This window comes from Lissotriton vulgaris, chromosome 5, assembly GCF_964263255.1.
Source record: "Lissotriton vulgaris chromosome 5, aLisVul1.2, whole genome shotgun sequence".
Lineage (NCBI taxonomy): Eukaryota > Metazoa > Chordata > Amphibia > Caudata > Salamandridae > Lissotriton > Lissotriton vulgaris.
The window spans coordinates 1,456,939,357-1,456,961,687 of NC_141693.1; the positions used below are offsets into that span (position 1 = coordinate 1,456,939,357).

At 42.5% G+C, this 22,331-nt stretch overlaps 1 protein-coding gene across 1 annotated transcript in view; it reads left to right on the forward strand.

Annotated features, from left to right (window-relative positions):
- Positions 1–22,331, forward strand: part of LOC147712743 (polymeric immunoglobulin receptor-like) — a 260,657-nt gene that overhangs the window by 45,749 nt on the left and 192,577 nt on the right. The window contains exons 2-5 of the mRNA XM_086920372.1: positions 461–579; positions 907–1,251; positions 10,987–11,316; positions 18,183–18,512. Coding sequence (XP_086776498.1) covers positions 543–579; positions 907–1,251; positions 10,987–11,316; positions 18,183–18,512 — 1,042 coding nt within the window. The 5' untranslated portion in view covers positions 461–542. The remainder of the gene's footprint in view (positions 1–460; positions 580–906; positions 1,252–10,986; positions 11,317–18,182; positions 18,513–22,331) is intronic.

Here is a 22,331-nt window from a genome sequence, read left to right on the forward strand (position 1 = left end):
GTGTTACACTGGGCAGTGTACATATTGGTTGCTTATTTATGCTCACATTACTACAAGACTAAAGTGAGAGGGGGGTGTTTACAGGTGGGAGGGGGTGGTGCGAATCGATAATATGTTGTTACTGGAAATAAACTGTCTGCTGACCTTTGGTATTCTGATGTAACATCATTTATAGCCATGTGTCATTGCTACTGCCACTCTGATGTACTGAGTCTCATTTTTCTTTTGATTAAAAAGTGAATAAATCTTTAAGAAGATAAAAAAAATACTCACCTCTAAATAAGAGCCACATGAATCAAAGGCAATTTCTGGAAATCTTTACAAAAAAAATAAACATCTTATGGACAACATCCCAAGCAGCAACGACCATCTTTTTGGTATCGAACTCACAAATGTTCATGTCTGTTCTAAAAGAATGAAATGTTTGTGATTTGTGTACTTGGTTCTTTTCTTGTTCAAGGTGATAACCCAGAAGAAGAGGTGCTTCTGTTAAAGAGGAAAGAATTTGTTTGGAGATTTCCAGTGTTTAACATCACAATACCATGTCTATCTTGATTCTGCTAGTAGTCATTGTGAGAGGTGAGTGTCCTGGCCAGGGATTACGTTTCATACTTGAGTCGGTAAGCTTGGAGGCTAGAATAATACCAAGTGCAGCCACTATATAAAAAAATGGCATTTTCAATAAGTGTATCTCCTGTTTATGGGAGAAAAACATGTAGTACCAAGATAGCAGACACAATGTTGCACAAAAATGCCAACTAGGTTGAGCCAGGATATTTGGTAGAATTTTGCATATAACCCCCTCAAAAAGAGTTAATTTCTACACTACATGAGGTGTGTTTTTTAGTTTCTTCCTCTTTTCAGGTCAGCTAATAGTAAAGTAATCACTATACTCATTTTTCAAAGCAGTTTCCAGTGCCCTACTTGGTCCAGAAATTGTGATTGCTGAGCGAGGCAGTTCAGTCAATATCACATGCCACTATGCTATCTCACCTGTCAACATCCATGGAAGAAAGTTCTGGTGCAAGATCTCTGGCACTCTGACTGGATGTAGCACAATTATATCAAGCACGCCATATGTTGCAACAGCAGGCTACAAGGATCGGACACGGCTTGTCGACAGCCCTGCAAATGGCACATTTCAAGTGGAGATGGCAAGGCTGAGGCGGGAGGATGGAGGACAATATCGCTGCGGCATTGGCCAGAATAATGACGGTTTCTTCTCCAGTGTCTTCGTGGGTATTTCTGAAGGTATGGTTTGATACGCAGACTAACATGATTGGAAAATGATGCATTGTTGGGGTATGAGAGTAACCAGTGTCTCTCTCTCTCTGCTGAGTACTGTATTTTTAGCTTGCACAACAGACATGCAAACTATAACTGGAACAACAAATGCAATGCTCAGGAACTCATCATTGATGTGACAGCTGCAATTGAAAATTGAAATAAGCCTATACGTCGAATTTAAATATCATATTGACCGTAACACTGAGAAAAAAAGACTGTGTGACCAACCCACTGTGAGCGACCAACCCATGCTGCGCCGGGCCATTGGCTGTTGACAGCAAGGGATGGCTGCAAGGCCTGCCCGCCATGGCCTGAGCCCAAGCTGCTGGGACTGGCCAACACAGTTGTTTACATAGGAGTTGTCCAAAGAGCCTGTAATAGCACCTGCAATATTTTTGTCCAAGATGTGGCCAGACAATTTGATCGTTATGGGTTTGTGGACCTGAGAGCGGTTTATAGACCCCAAATAGATGCCTAGAGAAAAATCTCCCATCTCCAAGTCAGATTTGAATATTTTTAAATGTGTCATTTCTCAACAATCTCACCTCTTTATATTGAGATAAAAACAATTTTTAAATGTTAATATCTCCCTAATATCTTGACGCCTACTGAACACATTTATAATGATTGAATACTGTTACAAAATACACTGGAACACATATTGATTAAAGTCTTTAATCCAAAGTTGTGGCACAGCAACAAACAGCATCTGGCTGGCAGACAGGAACAGTGCAACTGACCTGGTGCCTAGCAGCAGTGGAGGTTCTAAGTAGAACCAAAGAAGTACTGAATGATGCACAGGGTTTAAAGGGACATTAACAAAGTAAATATGTACAGTGAGAATGTAACACATATCCCTTTTATGATAAAACAAAAAGAAAAGAAACAAGGAAGAAAATAAGTAATCTAGGAAAACAACAAGAATTTAAGTTACATAATCAGCAATCCTAATAGGTTGTGATCTAGAGCGAACAGACATTTTAACTCTTGAAGCAACATTACCATTAGAACTAAGCTGTACATCAGGAGCGGTGGCATTAAGCAATGAAGGATGATTGGAATGATGCAAAGAGGGACACTTAGCAACACGTCTAATGTTCCATAACTTACCATCCTGAGTAAGTAGACTATTGCTAAAAACCTTTACCACTTTCAAAGGTTTACTAAATGTGTTTGAACATTTGGTGATGAAAACAGGTTTCCTAATCCTGACCAAATCACCAATAGAAAAATTTGGATTTTTCACCTTCCACTTGTTATCATACCATTCCTTAACTTTAGCTTGTTTGCATTCCACTCTTTCTACAACATCTTTAATCAGATCATCAGAAAAAGATTTGTTGAGACATTTGTCCTTAAACCACCATGGACGAATGATAGAGGCTGGGTCACGCTCTTTCAGTAAACGGAAAGGACTGACTTCTGTTGTAGAATGTGGAGTTATCCTAGATAGCCAAAGTTTTTCTCTCAATAAATTCCTCCATCCAGAACCCATCTTGAATACATCAGAAACAAAACCCTTCAAAACCCTGTTGAAACGTTCAACTAAACCGTTCTCATGAGGTTCATAAGCAGGAACTGTACAATGTTTAACGTTTTGTAATTTGAGAAAATTCTCCATTTCCAAAAAGGTAAGTTGTACCCCATTATCTGTTACAAGAACAGAAGGACACCCTTCTCTAGAAAAGACTTCTTCAAAGAACTCTATCACAACATTAGTGGAAACCGAAGAAACAAACTTGACCTCCAGCCATTTAGAGTGGTAATCCAGCAAAACAAGAGCATAACGAGAATCAAGCGGAAGACACATAAAGGGACCAGAAATGTCAAACGCAAGTTTCTTCCAAGGTTCATTTGGCCAAAGAGAAGTTTTTAATGGAGGAACATTTACCCTCAACATCTTCTCACTTCCCATGCACACCTCACATTCTCTAACCTTGCGATCTGCCATTCTATCAATACCAGGCCACCAAAAATAGTTTCTTATGAGACGCTTCATAGCAGACATTCCAGGATGCATTTTATGAGCAATATCTAAAATCACTTTCTGCATTTAAAATGGCGGAACACACTTCCCAGACTTGAAAACCAAACCATTTTCAAATGCCAACTCATCCAAAACAGAGAACATGGGTAAAATACTTTCCGAGATATCTTTTTTATCAGGCCAACCCTCAAGAATATACTTCTTGATGGTTTGTAAAGTGACATCATGATCATCAGCAAGGTTCCAAGACTGTTCAGAAATATCTTCAAACGAACCCGCAATAACATCTTGTAAACAACTCACCACCTCTTTCTCAAGAGAAATTCCATCAGTACTTGACTTACAAGGCATGCAAGACATGAAATCTGCAATGACATTCTTTTTCCCTGGAACAAACTCTGCTGTAAAACAATTTTCCTGCAATCTTGAAGTTAACCTAGCTATACGAGCAGTGGAACTCCACCCACCCCCCATAGACAAAATATTTACCAACGGTTTATGGTCAGTTCTCAACAGAAACTTAGTACCCCAAATATAATTTCGAAAATGTTCAATGGCCCAGACACATGCCAAAAGTTCTTTTTCTATTACTGCATACCTCCTTTCAGTTTCATTAAGAGTGCGTGAAGCAAAAGAAACATTCCACTCCTCCTTACCTGAAATTTGAGACAGAACCGAACCCAAACCATATCTACTAGCATCCACTGTGATTATGCACATTTTGTTCAAACAAAACGGTCTAAGGGTTGGAGCTTGCAGGATATCAGACTTAATGAGATCAAAAGCTTTTTGCTGATCCTGTTCCCAAACAAACGGTATGCAGCGTTTAGAACGCAAGCATTACCACGGAATACCTTTACAACGCGGGCGTAACAACGAAAAATGTTACCACGCATTGCACTGGGGGGCACTCAAGGTTAGTAAATGATTTAATTGACTATCCCAACACCTTCCCTACTATCCACGGGGACTGGTGTTGGAATAGTAAATTAAATTAATCAATTTTGCGCCCCCCAGCGCAATGCGTGGTAACAACTTTCGTTGTTCCGAACGCGTTGTAAAGGTACACGTTGTCACTGTATGCGTTCTAACGTCATACATCCCAAACAAACACAGCATTATGTCTGAGAAGCTTCCTTAACGGTTCCATTTTGGAAGCAAAATTATACACAAATTTGCTATAGTATTCGCACATACCTGCAAAAGAAAGTAGTTGTTCCTTATTTTCAGGAGCAGGAGCATTAGTGATACCATAAACATTTGATTTTTTAGGAACAACCCCATCCCCAGACAATGTGTGACCTTAGTAATCTAAAAGGGGGGTCAGGATGCACTCCTGTCTGTGGTCGTCTTTTTCATGCTTGTCTCTTTTTTCACTAGAATGCGTGCCGATTGAGGTTATTGCCATGCCCCAATGGCAACAGGGTTATGAACTTCACTGTAGTTGGGGCGCCATCACGCCCCGAACAATCGCACAGCTGAATGTGCCTACAGCCTTCATGTTTCCTTATATTGTCTTATTACATGTTCATCCTTATTCTTCTATGTTTATTCCACATTTGTCATTCTTTATATTCCATTTTCATCCGAGCCTGCGCGCTAAAGTGTGCTTGCTATTTCCGAATTTTTACTGTTCACCCCATGTCCATCCGGACTTTAAAAATGAACAGGACTGAAGCAATAGTCCATTTCAGGCAGCGTTTATTAAAAAACCCTATGCATTTCGGGCTGAACGCCCTTCTTCGGGGGTCACTGTAAACAAATAACAGATAACCACAGTCACAATTTATATTCTCCACATTTAAAATACATTGCTTAATTCTGTCCCAATTGATCTCCATATTACACGGTGCCTTTAAAAACATTTGTTACATTTTACTCAACATCTAGGTCTGTCACGCTATCTGCTTAATGCCAGGCGAGTTAAATAATATGCTTGTATTTAAATTCTATTTCTTATATCTTTACCGCTTTTCAAACAGTTGAAACCCCCTCCTTTTCCTTCCCACATGTAAGCCTCTCATTGCTCCCTTCATGTCTGCCTCTGCCTCAGCTGAGTATCACGCATATATCTCCTCTCACGCTGTTGCCACACCTTTAACTTAACGGCAAGCCGTGTGCAAAACCACCCTTCCCCATTTCACATTTTTACAGCGCCCACATTATTCCATCCTAACTCTACTCTCCATTCCCTCCCTTGCATCTTTGATGTTTGGTAAACCGGGGTTAAGTTTATGTTATTCCTGTTAAGCACGTACCTGCTGCCTGGTTAAAAAGCTGTCCCTCCTTACTCCATCAGAATTCTATGCGTTTCCTCCCAGCATCGCTCTTTTATTTAACTCCTCACTTCAACTGCCAGTGACGTTTCTAATTACGTTTCAAATTACCCACCCCCCAGCTGCTATTTGTTAAGTTATTTTTTATCAGTTACTACATCTCCCACAATGCTGTTCAAACCGTTTTTGCATACCAACCTGTCTCACTGTTTTTTCAAAAAACAAAAAGTATGCTATGTTAGTATCTCATTTGGGACAAAAATGTTAATGAAGGGCTTGGTGCAAACACGTATCAAATGTCCACATTAAATGTCTGTTTTCTTTCATAAAAGTGATCTTTAGGCATTTTCAACACTGTCTTTAATGGACCACGTTAGTGTTTCTGGGGTGAACAGTAAAAATTCGGAAATAGCAAGCACACTTTAGCGCGCAGGCTCGGATGAAAATGGAATATAAAGAATGACAAATGTGGAATAAACATAGAAGAATAAGGATGAACATGTAATAAGACAATATAAGGAAACATGAAGGCTGTAGGCACATTCAGCTGTGCGATTGTTCGGGCGTGATGGCGCCCCCACTACAGTGATGACCTTAGTACTCTACAGAATGTTGGAACATTTCACATTTGTTGAGTTTCAAAGTAAGACCATTTTCTCTCAATTTTCCACAAACACACTTTAAATGTTGCAAATGATCATTGTTATTGGGTGAGAAAATCAGAATGTCATCCTGGAAACATCTAACAAACTCATCCAAATCTCTAAAAATATTAAACATAACTCTTTGAAATACTGATGCCGCCGATGCTAGCCCAAACGGCATTCGAGTGTACTGAAATAATCCTTGAGGAGTGATGAAAGCTGTCAGGCATTTGGAGTCTTCAGTAAGAGGTACCTGATGATAAGCTGACCTTAGGTCTAAAGTAGAAAACACGTTTGCCCCCTCCAACATCGATACAACCTCATTTATGTTTGGAAGAGGATGACAATCCACAATGATACCTGCATTAAGAGCTCGAAGGTCCACACACATTCTTAGACTTTTATCAGGTTTCCTCACTAAAACAATGGGAGAAACCCATTCTGCTGATTCAATAGGCTCTATGATACTCTCAGTCACTAAATCATTTAACATTTTCTTAAGTTCTTCTCTAACATTAATAGGTACACCTCTCAGTTTTTGTTTTACCGGAACAACCCCATTCTTAAGTTTAACTCTATGTGAATAGTCCTTAATTTTACCCAAAGTATCCGAGAATACATCTTTGAATTCTTCTTTTACCAAAATCTGTAACCTAGATGAATTTTCCTCTTTTAATAAAGCAATATTCTCCAGGACAACATTATTATCCAACGTACTGGCTCTGTAGCACGAGGATGGAGAGTAATTCCAAACTTCCACTGGTCTCTCCATCCTAAAACATTAACACCTTTTACAGCCACATATAACTTGACACTCAAACATTTAGTTTTAAATGTAAGATCCACTACAAAATAACCTAACATATCAATTTTGTCTTCATTGAAACTTACAGCTACAATGTCAGATGGAAAAATGTTCCTGATATTCAAAATACTCCTTTGTAATAATTGTCCAGGGAGAACCTGAATCAGCCATGAGCTCTAATTTGACATTTAAGACTTCCACCTCACAGACAGGTTTTTTGATGCAAATGCAATCAGTGGAATCATTTACATTCGATACACATTCCATCAAACATACCACAAAACCCTTATTGTCATCACAGTGATTCCCACCACACTCACATTTATTAACTTTTGGAATCTCTTCTATGACAGCAGCAACTTTAGCTTGAGAGTTAGCAATATTTTTCTTAAGAGCTCTACACATATTTGAAAAATGTCCTGATCTACCACACTTCCTACACTCTCTGTTGATCGCGGGGCATCCCTCATATGAAGCTAAATGTGTTCTACTTCCACATCTAAAACATATGAACGATTTATCAAATCTCCTAACATTTCCTTGAACATTACTCCTGTTAGAATTAAAATTATAATTCAAATGAGAATTTCCATTGGTAGCTGATTCTGTGCGTTTCACCACACATACCTCATCTACCACATCTGCCTTTTGTTCAGTGTTTTTCTTAATAGTATTCATCAATTTTTCAGATTGTTCTAAAGATTTTGCAATAGCAATGGCTTCATCTAATTTGGGATCACCCAATTCCCATAAACGTTCCTGTGTTTTTTTATTTTTAACATGAACAATAATTTGGTCTCTCAGCATCTCATCACACATATTACCAAAATTACAATGTATGGATAGTGACCTCAGAGCAGTAATAAACTCATCAAACGATTCTGTTTCAAGTTGTGCTCTGGTATAAAATGTATACCTGTTTAAGGCAATATTTGTAACAGGTTTAAATCTCTTTTCTAATCTTAATAAGGCTTCCTTATAAACATTAGCACCCTCACCCTCCCCTGCACAAGGTGGAATTTGGGGAAGAGCCCTAAAAACTAATTGACCTTCAGAGCCTAAACAATGCAATAAGATATTCTTTTTTCTTTCTGCACCCATACGTTCTCCATCAATAGCCTTCATGTAATTAATGAATTCTTCTTTCCAGCGTGTCCATGGTAAAGGTGGATCTCCTTTATGTTGTAAAAATGTGTCAGGTGGATCAAATTGCATAGCCATAAGTTCAAAGGAATAAATATAACAGCAATAAATAAATAAGAGTATGTAACAATAACTGTTAGAGAAGGATTTGATGATGAGATGATGTTGAGCTATTACTGAATAAAAGTTATTAGCATCCAAATCCTTAAAACGTAAATAAAATCATCTAGCAAAGGTCTAGATTACAAATAACCTGAAATAAATATTATTTTGAATAAAACAAAACCTTTTTGTAAAGAAGCGGTGCTGTCAATATCGTAAAAGTAGTAAAAAATTAACGCGGATATTAAACATCTCACTCGGTGACCGGTTGTTATGGAAACCTGTAAACTAAAATGGCCGCCACGTAATACGTCAAACGTAATGTGAACGTAGCGTAAGGCACGGTGAAGAAGTTCTTTGCGGAGTGCGTCGTTGTGCAGAACGCTGAAAGGTTCTTCCTCGAACGAAGAAGAGAGACGTCAGGATGCCCAAGAGATACGCTCGTCAGGTTCTTTCTCGAGCAATGAAGGCAGACGTCACAATGTCGGTAAGACTCGCTCGCACAGCACCAGCCCCAGCTTGAAAGTAAACACCTCTTCACTTTTAGGAAAAATACTCAAAATTCTCCTTCTCCCTACTCAATCCAGGTAGAAACATCGAGTTTCCAGGAAAAAGAAGTAAAACAGGTTTCCAAAGACAAAATTTCCAATAAAATAGTTGTTTTTCGAAATGAATCCAAAAATGCTTCCAAAATCGTAATTCACTCCACACCTGTGCCACAGTAACGTTGGTGGAGTCTTCAGTTTCCCTCGTCGCCAAATTATGTTACAGAATACACTGGAACATATATTGATTAAAGTCTTTAATCCAAAGTTGTGGCACAGCAACAAACAGCATCTGGCTGGCAGACAGGAACAGTGCAACTGACCTGGTGCCTAGCAGCAGTGGAGGTTCTAAGTAGAACCAAAGAAGTACTGAGTGATATACAGGGTTTAAAGGGACATTAACAAAGTAAATATGTACAGTGAGAGTGTAACAAATACCTTATAAAACTGTGCAAATAAGTAAAATACATTAACACAAAGATACGCAATACCAATAAAACAACCATAATTTTCGACCACGTGCAGAAGATTATGTAATTTCATTGTGCCCCAATGAGCAACATGAAACATAATAATAAATAGTATTCACAACATTAAAGAGTCCCTAGCTTCACCACACATTAGAGGGCAGCTTGTTGCTGTGACTCCAGATGTAGTGGTTGCAATGCAATGACTACGAACAGAGTAAGGTTCTGGTATACATAGAGGGTGTGTAGACAGCATGGGTTGCCATTATGTGGTCTCAGTACTATAGATTCACCAGGACAATTAAAGAAGACTTTTAGGTAGAGAGATTAAGAATGTGTCCTACTTGCCTATGCCTCTGCTCCCACTCTACTCACATTTTACCCTCACTTGAACATGATAAACACAGAGTTCTCCCTTCACTGCTGGTTAGAACATGTTCTCCGCCTTATTCGCACTTGCCATTCACTCCAAATCTCCTTTTCACCCTGAAGTAGAATCTCCCACTGACACTTTACGAATATTAGGCCTAACCACTCACAATGGTGCCAACTATCCTTAACTCAATCATTGCAACCAGGAGGTAAGTTGCCTTACCTGAAACAGAGGAGGAAGCAGCAGGGCAGGGTAGTGGTTCTTCCAAAAGAAATATGGAGAGATTTGCCAAATAAATTAAAGTTTATATAGGTGAATGTTGGGGATACTCCCACCATACATGCAGGGATTTTGCATTCTCTCCCTGAGGCACCATCCAAGGATCTTACAAATGCAATTTTTCTTGCCTTTCACAGAGGTGTAGTAACTAAGAAGAGTTTGACTTGACTGTCGGGATGCTAAATGAACATTGATTGCAACGTCTGGTGGAACTCTTGTGTTCTGTGTTTTGTGCTGTGTAGAATTTGGAATCGTGGGGAAGCTGTGGGGTTTTGAATTTTAACTGTAGTTGGATGGTGAAGGTGGGAGTATGAGTGGTTCACTTTTCCTCTGTGAATAAACTGTTTCTTTACCTTAAGCACAAATTCGTCCACCTAACCACAATGATAATGAAGTTCATTTCTCGCAGTTCAGTCAGTTCTGTTTTTTAAGACGATGTAAACACTAATGCTGATGAGGTAGATACCATGGGGCAATTTTACAATAAGTGCCGCATCCCTGCATATCAGCAGGGATGCGCCACTTATTGCGCGGCATGCCTCCACCACCATGGATGCGCCGCATCTACAATGCGGCGCGCCATGGCGCAAAAACCGGCACAGATGCGTCATGCATCTGTGCCATAAAAGTGGCGCACTGCTGGAGTTGCGTCGTAAGCACGACGCAGCTCCAGCAATGCTCTGGGGGTCCCTATTTTGGTAATGCTGCGTCAATCCTTACGCCTGCTTTAAGCAGGCGCAGGGTTTTGACGCAGCATGGGCCCCAAAGTGACTGAGTGTAATCTTGTAGATTTCACTCAGCCATTTTTAGGAGGCGTTCCTGCGCCGGAACGCCCCCCCTGCACTGGAACGCCTCCTTCTGGCGCAGGACTTTACAACGTGACGCATCTTCCAGATGTGTCTTGTTGTAAATACCTCGCACCATGGCGCATCTTTTGCGCCGCCACTGTGTCACAAAAGTGAAACAATGGCGGCGTAAAAGAGGCGCAAGGGACTTGTAAATCTGGCCCCGTGTATTTTTAATATTGAGTTTTGCGCATTCCAAAGCTGAATTTTGTCACTGTTCTGTGCCCTAACAGGTCCCAATATGACTGACCATTTAGAACTGGTGTCTGGAGTGCTACACGGATCTATCTCCATCAGATGCAGGTTTCCAGAGTCACAGAACAAGAAGACGTACTGGTGCAAGATGAGGAAAACAGGGGCATGCCGCATACTAGCAGACACGGAAGGCTACGTGGAAAAGAGATATATGGGGAGACTCCTCATTATACCTGAAGACACAGGGGACGTGGTTAAAATTTTGACCAACCAGCTCACTCCAGAAGATGCCGGGTGGTATCGGTGTGGGACAGGCACCTTCAGGAGTGGTGGAAGATGGAAAGATGTGCAAGTGGTTGTTTCCACAGGTAAGATTTAGACTGTGGACTTAGGGCATCAAATAACACAGGCATGGGCATGGATGGGCAGGGTCTGTCATTTTCTAACAGCATTTGATGCTGGAATTCCATCAGGAAAAATATATATAATTCTATCCCATTATCATTTGTGAGAATTTTTTCAAGTGGTGGAATTATTTAAGGTGTTCCTTTACTTCAAAAAGAACTCTTCAAATTATTTCATTCATCTGAAATTGCTTCACACAGAGCAAAACTGTTGTAGTATTTTTTTACATACAGCTTCCACCTTTTAAATATCCCAACTTCTCATTATGTAACACTTTCCAATGCTAATCTACTGCATGCAGACACAGTGGCAGGGTTTATCTTGCTACATCAACACCAGTGTTTCTCACTTAGTGAAATCAAATAAATTCAAGAAAGCTGCATATGGTTTGACAGCAGTCATTGCCCACCTCCCGAAACCAGCCACCCAAAATTGGTTTAAAATACAATACATGAATACAGAAGATGAGAGAGGCATTGCTATATGAGCATATATTCATAGTGTTCCAATCCCTCAGTGAAAGGATGACTATGATGACAGAAACAGTAGTTCTTTCACATTGATGGTGTTGAAAATTAATGTTATTCAGTATTTAAAACACAGCAGCCAACGTGTTTCACCCATGTGGTCTTCTTCAGGGCAAGTAAATTGTCCACACAGTCCTGGGGGGGGAGGGGGGGTGGGGGGGAGATTTCCCCGGGAGTTGGCCAGGTCTGTCCGCACTAGTTTGAATAACTATTTATTTAGGACACAGAGCCTGAAAAATATTTGATCTATGAGCCTCCGTAATCTCAGTCCCCTTCAACGACCAGTGAGTGTTAAGTGTAACACGCTCAGTGGCTAGCCTGAAAAGTATTCTATCTTTAAGCCTCCGTAATGGCTGTCCCCTCATAGATCGAATTTCACCCAAATGGGTGAACCGTGTTGGCTGTTGTGTTTTAAATACTGAATAAAAAGAATTTTCAACACCATCAATGTGAAAGAACTACTATTTCTGTCATCATAGTCATCCTTCCGCTGTGGGTTTGAAACCCTATGAACATATGCTCATATATCAATGCCTCTCTCATCTTCTGTGTTCACACTTTCTAATGCTTTTGTAAGAATCCAATTTAAATTTTTTTTGTTTTTTTTAAAGCTGTTTTCTTCTTAACTAACATTTACATCTCTATGGGGAAGACTGTTGTTGAAGTAGAAAAACAAAGGTTGAGGAGGGTCAAGTGGACTATCTTTATAGACCTACCAAACTCAATACCCCTAATGAAACTACAACACATATAAAGAGTCGGAAGGTCTGTTAAACAACGTAGCTGAGTCTGTGAGGTCCTGAAGAAGTGATCCTTTTGGATTGCACTGAACCAGGCCAAGTGGTCACAAGACACAAATATGTGTAAGATATCCTATCAGCCCACCCATTTGGCGGAGCTTCGTCATTTAGGACACCTAACCAGGGTGGTAAGTCTAAGCCCAGTAAATTAGCCAGACATCACACACTTCTGGTCCATCAAAAAGTGTCCGTGCCACTAAGTGGTGCTGAAAAAGTGCAGTGCAAAACAGGGAATAAAGAATAAGTGATCTAAAATGGCGGTCGAGGCAAAGAAAATTTTTTTTATTGAAGATATTCACCAAGACGCCAGATTAAAAAGAAGTGTATGACAGTGTAAAAAAAATCACTGTAATGCTTTGCTGTGTTGTAAATTAGGCCAGTTGTTGTCTTTACTTTTGTGAAGAGTTATGGATAGAGAATGGAGGAGTTGAGTCCATGTTTCTTCTTCCTCTGAGAGATCACTGAGTCAATAAAAACACATATTACCCTATTGGGAGATGTATGGACTGGTACACATGTATACTCCTTCCAAGATCTCTAGACAACATATAAGCTGTCCACAACACAATTTCACAAATACCTCCAACTACGCCACACTCTACACACATATATAATATACAGCTCCATCCTGCTGGAATTAAGGCCCCTAGAAACCAGCGGTGGCCAGCACAGGTAAGCGTGGTGGGGTGGAGCAGGGCGTGGCAGGGGGGGAAGCCAACAGACAACGGAATATGTATTATTTAATTATTTAATTATACCTATTCTGTCATCTGGCGGCTTCCCACTCCTGCCCTGCCCCTGCCCCACCCCACCGCATTTACCCTTGCCGGCCACCGCTGCTAGAAAGGAAGCTCATGATGTATCGAACACTCACCACGAATACCCCAGACACAATTGGATCCTTCCAAAACAAATTGGGATGAATGGGTGGGCCCATTGGAGCATGATGATTGGAGGGATGCCTTTTTTGTTTTGTTCAATATCTTTATTATTTTAAAAAGTAAGAGTTCATACAATTATAATAAAATGCAATACAACAGAGAAAAGTAAGCAATAAGTAATTACATTTTTTAGGAGATAATATATACTAATATAGAGTCCATGTTAGAAAGCTAACAAAATCACAAATAGTACTAAATCACAGTATATAATTAAAAAAATATTACATATTAGAATGATAACAACATTTTAACAGCATTGATTATAATCCCAAAAATATCAGAAGGAGAAGAAGAAGAGAGAAAGAAAGGATAGAAAGAGGGAAGAACAGGAAAAGTAGGAGGAAAGAGAGAGGGGATGATATATAGATAAATAAAATGATAGGTAACTAGCTAGATAAACAATTAGAGAGTTAAACAAATAAATAATAAATGATAAATAGGGACCCTGCTGCAGTGGAAAAAAATAAATTAAGAAGTAGAGACAAAAGGATATTGAATTGGAGGGATGCCTTGATGGCTATAAGGGTCATAAGTTTTCAGCACAACTGCATCTGGTTCAAACATATTATCTACACTGTGCTTATCTCACACCAGACCGATTACATAAAGCGGGTCTTATGCCTCATGCTGAATGCACCAGATGCTCAATTACTACAGCATCTTTTTACCATATGGTTTGGGAATGTCCTCATAATCAAGGATATTGGGAGATGGTAGTGGCGGAACTTACAACAGTGATTGGCTGGGAGGAGGAACTCTCTCTTAAGTTGCTCCTACTGTGGATACTGGGGGGGTCTGTGGGCACGAGGGCAGATTGAGCACCGCTGGGCATGGCTACCATGGTAGCCAAGCAGGACATTGTTGCTTGCTGGAAATTAGCAACACCACCAACACTAAATCAATGCTGAACAGGGGGTGGTTTGATGTGCCCAGCAAGAAATGCTGGTATATGAGGCTAGGGGATGCCCTGCCAAACATTCTAGGATTTAGAGAAAATGGTGGGGGGGTGTACTAAATGGTTTAAGTCATAATGAACACCAAACTCTGGGACACTGTGAAGTTAATGTGATATAATCTAATATTCACATTTGTGCCATGACTGTTTCTGATGGAGCTGTGCAGATGGGTTATTGTGTATTTGTTTCCACCATTCAAATGTAAAACTAATAAAACGTGGTTATTAAAAGAAAAATACATCTTTCACTGTGTATAGCGTTGTCACAAACACTCTTCATGGCAGTAAAATATAAACTAGGTGTATTGAGATAAAAGTATGAAATTTTATAATTCATGAGATTCTACTATCCCTGCATAAACACCAGTCTCTAATTTCTTTATAATGGGTGGCTTGTGACACACCCAGTCGCTGATTACTGACAATGCCAGCTGCCATCAGCTGAGGTGAAAGGCAAGACATTGAAGGAAGCATAATTGAAGCAGCTTTTTTAAAGCAATGAAAAAGAAGATATTTAGAGAAAAGTTAGAATCTTTCTGCATGTTTCTACACATTCCGGGCTGCTGCTATTTTTTTTTAAACCTGATTTGTATTGAACTGTTAATATCTTTTTGCAACAAATATTTAACAGATTTTTGATGAGGCCTTCGACCTCTTTTCTCTATACGGGTAAAGAGTTCCTCCTTTCTTATAATGTATGGCAGGGGTAATATATATCCCTTATTTAATCCATAGTAATGAACTTCCAAATATTGGTTTCATTCTAGCTCTGAATGGTGTAGCGGGAATCGCATAGTAAACAAGTTACATAAATATTTATGTGGTTGCATTTGCCAATGGACAGGGCCGGGCTGGGATATAGCGCAATCAGGACATGCCTGACCGGCTGGTCTGAAAAGTCAGTGTATGGGCCAGTTTTTGGCTATTTATCGGCCTGTTTCATGGTCTGCTGGGCCATGTTTCTTTAGAATTTATTTACCTGCTAATAAAACAAAGAATGCATGTCACAAGCTCAAATCCATACTTTGCAAAACCCATGAACAATGTGTCTTTACAGTTAACACCTGCTCAGATTTGCATAGACTGGCCGCTTTTTAGCTTCCTAATTCTCTAATGGGCAGGGCTGGATTGACTGTAGCAGCCACTGGGCATTTACCCAGTAGGCTGGAAGGTTGGGAGCCGGTTTTGGAGTGGTGGGGGCCGAATTTTTGTTAATGGGGGTAGGTTTTGCAGCAGTTCTGCAATATCGGCCCCTGAAACAAAACAACAAAAGCAGCAGCAGTGTTTCTAAAACAGTAACCTTACCCACCCTTCCTCTACCCCACGGGTACTCATAGTACGGCCCGCGGGCGGCAAGTGGCCCGGCAAGCCTTCCTTGTCGGCCCGCGGACCTTGCAGACATTGTACCCGTGTTTTAATTTTTTTTTTAAAGAATGTCAGCAAACACCCCTGCGCAGTGCGACTCAGAGACTCTGCTACTCTGTGGGGGCTGGGCGATTCCTGCCATGGTCAGAGTGGGGCTGCAGGGGCGCTTAAAGGTGAAAAAAGCCTCATTAACATGCAAATGGTCTTTTAAAGACCTGTGAAGTGTTCGGTTGCAGCTGTGTGTGTGTGTGCCTGGAAGCTGTCTCAATCCCGGGCACACGCAGGCAGGGTGAGATGACAGAGAGTGACAGAGGGAGGTAGAGAAAGGGAGGGAGACAGAGGGAGAGGGAAAGGGAGGGAGACAGAGGGAGAGGGAGGGAGTGAAAGGGAGGGAGGGAGAGGGAGAGGGAGGACGGGAGAGGAAGAAAAGGAGAGGGAGACAGAGAAAGGGAGAGGGAGAGGGAGAGGGAGAGAGACAGCGAGGGAGACAGAGTGAGAGAGACAGAGTGAGGGAGACCTCAGAGTGAAGGAGAGGGAAGAAGAGAGATGGAGACCTCAGAGTGAAGCAAAGGGAAGAAGAGAGAGGAAGACCTCAGAGTGAGGGAGACCACAGAGTGAGGGAGAGGGAAGGAGAGAGAGGGAGACCTCATAGTGAGGGAGACCTCAGACTGAGGGAGAGGGAAAGAGAGAGAGGGAGACCTCGGAGTGAGGGAGACCTTGGAGTGAGGGGGAATAAAAAAGGTGAGAGAGGGAGACATCAGAGTGAGGTAGAGGGAAGGGGAGAGAGGGAGACCTCAGAGTGAGGGACAGGAAAGGAGAGAGAGAGAGATCTCAGAGTGAGGGAGACAGAGGGAAGGAGAGTGAGGGAGACCTCAGAGTGAGGGAGACAGAGGGAGACCTCAGAGAGAGGGATACAGAGGGAAGGAGAGAGAGGGAGACAGAGAGGAAGACAGAGGGAAGGAGAGAGAGAGAAGGAGTCAGAGTGAGGGAGACAGAGTGAGGGAGACAGAGTGAGGGAGGGAGACAGAGTGAGGGAGGGAGACCTCAGCGTGAGGGAGAGGGAAGGAGAGCGAGGGAGACAGAGGGAAGGAGGGAGAGGGAAGGAGAGCGAGGGAGACAGAGGGAAGGAGGGAGAGGGAAGGAGACAGAGTGAGGGCGAGGGAAACAGAGTGAGGGAGAGGAAAACAGAGAGAAGGAGAGGGAAACAGAGAGAGGGACAGAGACAGAGAGGGAGAGAGAGTGAGACAGTCAGAGTGAGTGAGACAGAGGGAGAGAGGGAGTGAGACAGTCAGAGTGAGTGAGACAGAGGGAGAGAGGGAGAGAGAGGGAGTGAGACAGTCAGAGTGAGTGAGACAGAGGGAGACAGGGAGACAGAGGGAGAGAGGGAGAGAGAGGGAGAGAGAGAAGGAGGGAGACAGAGAGAGAGAGAGAGAGAGAGAGTGACAGAGAGAGAGAGAGAGAGAGAGAGAGAGAGAGAGAGAGAGAGAGAGAGAGAGAAAGAGAAAGAACGAGACAGAGAGAGAGAGATATGTGTGTATGCCCGGTTTGGTGGCTCAGTGGACGAAGGCGTCCGCTGCAGGGACCTGTGATCAACCTCATGGTCACCTTTTTTTTGTTGGTGCTCTAGCCACACCCCCTCCCCATTGACCCCGCCCCCACCTGTGCGGTCCCCAGACACAAACCACACTGTAATTTTGGCCCCCGAGAGAAAGTTTGTGAGTACCCATGCTCTACCCCCTCCTCCAGTGCCAGTCCAACTTAATTGCCAGGGCTGGTTTGTGTTCTCAGTCTCAGTCCGACCGCGCCAATAGGGCCACATTTATTTTGGTGCTTAAACCTAATTGCTGTCCCAGTTTCTTCCTTGGCAATGGAGAATCTTACTTGGGCAGCAAAAGTTATAACGATTTGTAAAATTAAGTCCTACAAACTTATAAACCTGCTTTCAATGTGCTAGTCCATGTCCTTTAAACACATCCCAAATTTTCATTTTTGAATGTTTAAGATCCTAACTTTCCCTATTTCTGTTGTAAGTAGCTTAACCAGGTATTTTTCCTTGCTCCCACATATACTACTGTGTTTATAATAGGAGACGCACACAGTGGGTAACAGAGCACAAAAATAAAGTAGTAATGAATGGGCTTCTTACACGTGATTTGGGAGTAGAAGATGACTGTATCAGCGTTTATTCCCATTCAGCCCATGAGGTCACTGGTGACGTCAAACCTTTATATTTCATTGCAGACACAAATGTCACGGAAAGACTCACGGTCCTGCGTAGTGTCCCCGGAGGTTCGGTATCTACTGAATGCCACTATGACGGGCAGGTGAACTATGAGCACAAGTACTGGTGCAAGTGGAGAGGAACCGGGTGCACCCGTTTGGTCGACGATGCCGGGTTTGTAGATGATGCCGTGAGAGGGAGAATATCTCTACTGTCCGAGCAACAGCCAAACGGCACATACACTCTACGACTGACTGATCTGAGGGCCGAGGACGCCGGCTGGTATTGGTGCGTCGCCATCAGCGGCCGCAATATTCTGACATCGTCCATGGAACTGCAGATTTCTAAGGGTACGGTAGGTGATCTTTCCTGCATTGTGATGTTAGGTACATTAGTAATAAACAAGTAATTAAACTAGCATTTGCAATACAATAGGTCTCGTACTTAAGAGACTTTGAGCTATTGTAAATGACAATGCATTTTTATTTATGTGTTTTTTTTAAAACAGACAAATAAAAAACGTTGTCATTTACAATGTCAATAGCTTAAACTCTCCAAATCATGAAGTGAGGTCAGTCTGAGCTGGGAGTACTCTCTGTAGATAGCCACGGCACTGGAAGTAATGAGGTGGTACCACAGACGCTCAGAGCCAGGGAAGCAAGCTCCTGACAGAGACGTGGAGTCCAGGAATACGAATAAACAGTGCCCACATTACTGTAAAGCAGGCCCGGCCACTTGAAACCAATTGCCCCAGGACCAGCTGGAAACTCCGTCCGTCCCTTTTACGTGAAAAGCTGTGCCTCACCCGCTTAAAATAAGGGGAAATGAAAGTACCCTAGGAAACACTACAGTACACACAGGACAGGATTCAAGCATGCTTTTTGGCCAAGGAAGCAACAGAGGTCTGGAAACTCATACTGGAAGACGGGAAAGAAGAAGTCCAATGTGAAGACGCTCGTAGCAGAACCCAGAGTGAGACGTGGCACCACGTCACTTCCACGTTAGGGCAGTGACACGTTAGAGAAGTGACGTGGCCCTCTGGCTGATGTGCAGGCTGTAGAAATAGGGAATCAGGTCTCTAATCCTGGATCAAACACCGTGTGAACCTACGTAGATCACTTTTTCACCTGTGCCTCATATCCTCACTGCCACGAGAGCTTACAAACAGGCGAGCTTCCAGTATTGTGGTAATCGTAAATTGTATTCATATAGTGCTTACTATCCCTGAGGAAACAATGAAGTGCTTTGCAGCAAGTAGCACGATACTCCTTAACACATGGTTAGAGGTAAAAATTTAGTAGTTGAAAAAAATATATTTTTTGATTCTTTTTGTTGTTGTTCTTTTGTTTCCTTGTGGATTAGTTGTGGTAATTGTGTTAAGTATTATGTGCTCTATTAAAAAAAAAGCCAGCTTTCACTATCTTTTGACCTGAACTCTTTTGGTCGATTTGCAAAGGGAAAATGCTAGATGTGTAGATGCAATACAAACATTTCACCCACGTATGCGTGACATATTGGACTTTGAATTCAGTATACTCCATTGTTACTCATACATAAATGGTGGAAATTGTGATTTGAAAGCCTTTTTATAAGAATCACGTATATTGAATGAGTTATGACTTATGCACAAATTAAGTGTGGAAAGTGCATGTGCATATTTTTGAGTACATAAAAACTGGGTTTGACAAAGTGAGACTCCTTTCCCTAAACACACTGTGTTAGATTGCTGATTTGGAGGGAGTGGTTTTCATTAGGGGGCAGAGGTCCTGTAAACTTTTGCTGCCTAATTTGACTACGTTTTAAGTGTTTAATGGGTTGTCACATGCAATAAGAACAAATGATGGCCAGAATGCTGAACAATGTCAAACATTCCCTTCCAGTACAGAGATCTGGACCTATGCCCAGCGTTGTTTTGCTCACAACGCCATTGCAGCTTGGACCCAGCCATATGCAAATCCATCTTAACCCTGAGCCCCATGGGAACAGTCCAGCCCGAACTGCCAGGCCAGGTCCTCCACGGACCCGAGGAACAAGCATCTTAATGTGGGTTTGGGTGTCAAAATCCTCCATTTAACCTGTGCCACCTACTGTTCGCCTACAGAAGTTGGGTCTTGATGGATAGTGGCATAGCAATGGTGCAATAAGCCCTTGTGTAAGCAAAGAAACATAGCCCCTGTCCACTGGATGAGTGGTAAAATGCAGACATCATTGGGTTCAGTAGACTTTTAAAGCTCTTGGGCCCCAGTGCAAATACATCCGCTGCTCTACTGACAGCGGATCCCCTTCTCGTTGGCCTTTTGAGGGAAATGAGGTGTGAACTCAGGTAAATGTGTGTGTGTAGGTGGGGTAATAGATTCCACAGCAGTGGTTTAACCAGCTGTCCCAACCAGAGAAGTAGTGTTCCTAATGTCAAGATTAAAAGGTGCAGGTATTTCGATGGTTGTTCTGAGTACCTAGTGTCTGAGTAAAAAAGACTTTCACTGAGGACCTAAGTATATGGAAGGTGTTACTACGGCACACTGGTTGGGTTCTGTCCATTTTACATTGGTTCTTGTGTTTCCACGAAGGGACAGACTTGCGGTAATGGGAATCTGGCGTTTCCCTGGGAGACTGGAAGGGTGAGGGCTGATTTTGCAGCAGGAGGGGACATTTTTGGTATTGGTTGTCGGTTTTTCAGTGGTGCTGCTATATCGCCCGAGTAAAAAAGTCAGCAGGGTGTTAAAGATTAGACTGCAAAACGTCAACATTATCGGCGCCATCTTGCCCCCTTTTCGAGCCCATTCGTGCGCGTAAGCGGCAGCCATTTTGAGCACCATGGCCTCCCTGCCCCTCACTAATAGCCAGCGCGTCTCTCTCTCTCTTAACCTCGCAAGCATTCCCCCGCACGCTGACGACCCCCGCTCTCTCATGCCTTGGGTCATAAACCGCCTTCAGCGCAGCTTCACCACTGAATCCCATCCTGTTCCCAGCGCGACACCTCCCCTCATTCCTTTCATGGTCTCAAACCCTTTTGATGCAAACCCCCTTTTCCTGTGTCCCCGTTTGTCTTCCTCGTTCCCAGGCTGCCACCTAACCCTGCGGATACTGTTTATTACCCCGTACAGTAGGAAGCTTCCCCTCCCCATCAAAAGACCCCCGAACCGATCAAAGCCCCCACCCCATGAGATCCGATCAACCCCACGCATTCCGTGAATCGGCGGAATGCCCTGCTGTGCGACCACCACCACCTGTTGTGACCGGGGTGGGGAATCCAACTGTAAATGTATGTGGGAACGGGTCTGGAGGGGAGATTCCGAGGATGTTCTTTCAAATACTAAAATATTACGAGAATGTGTTATGTGCAATAAAGGTTGTAAACTCTAGTATAAGAGGCCAGGCCTCAGAAATGTGGTTAGAGCACCTCGTGACGATACTTGCTGTCTGAATTGATGTGTTCTCCTCCGGAGAGAATAAAATCCTCGTTTCCCGCCTTCCAGTCTCCAGCGCCTGCTTCTTCATTGATTAATTTTGGTGGGTCATAGAGGCGATACCGCCGGGCAACATAAAAGGGTTTTTGGTTACCGGTTGTCTTTGGAACCCTTTTTAACAATTGGCGTCCCAAACGTGGGGCCCATCAGCGACTCGTGGATCCAGTGGGAGAGGTCCTGACGACAGAGTGAACGACTGCAACGATCGGAAGGTACCCTGTCCGATAGACCCTCGTCTGACAGCCGATCATCCGAACTTCACTGGTTCCGAACAGACCTCTCTCGAGTGATCTGCGGTCCTGACTGGGAACCATCAGGAGTGCCACGAGAAGTGCGAAGAGAAGAGGACGATCGGGCGCTGGATTCGGAAGACGAGAAACTGTCCATGCGGTCCGGGTAAGGTCGTGTAAACACGACGAAATTGCGATAGGGATAGATAATTGAAAGAAATTGATAATTGTTGTGAAAATACTAGTATTACTCTTTGTTAATTTATTGGAGATTCACTGTCTACGAACGGAGAAACAACAGGCTCTCCCTTTATAAACAGCGAAGGATAGGTACGCACCCGTCGGACCTATTTTTCTCCCCCACTAAACAATTGCCCCTTTGCCCCATTGATTAACGGTTATAGATTGTTTTCTGGAGATTCTCTGTCTGAAAACAGGGAAGATTAGGTCCCCTCTTTACAGATAGTGAAAG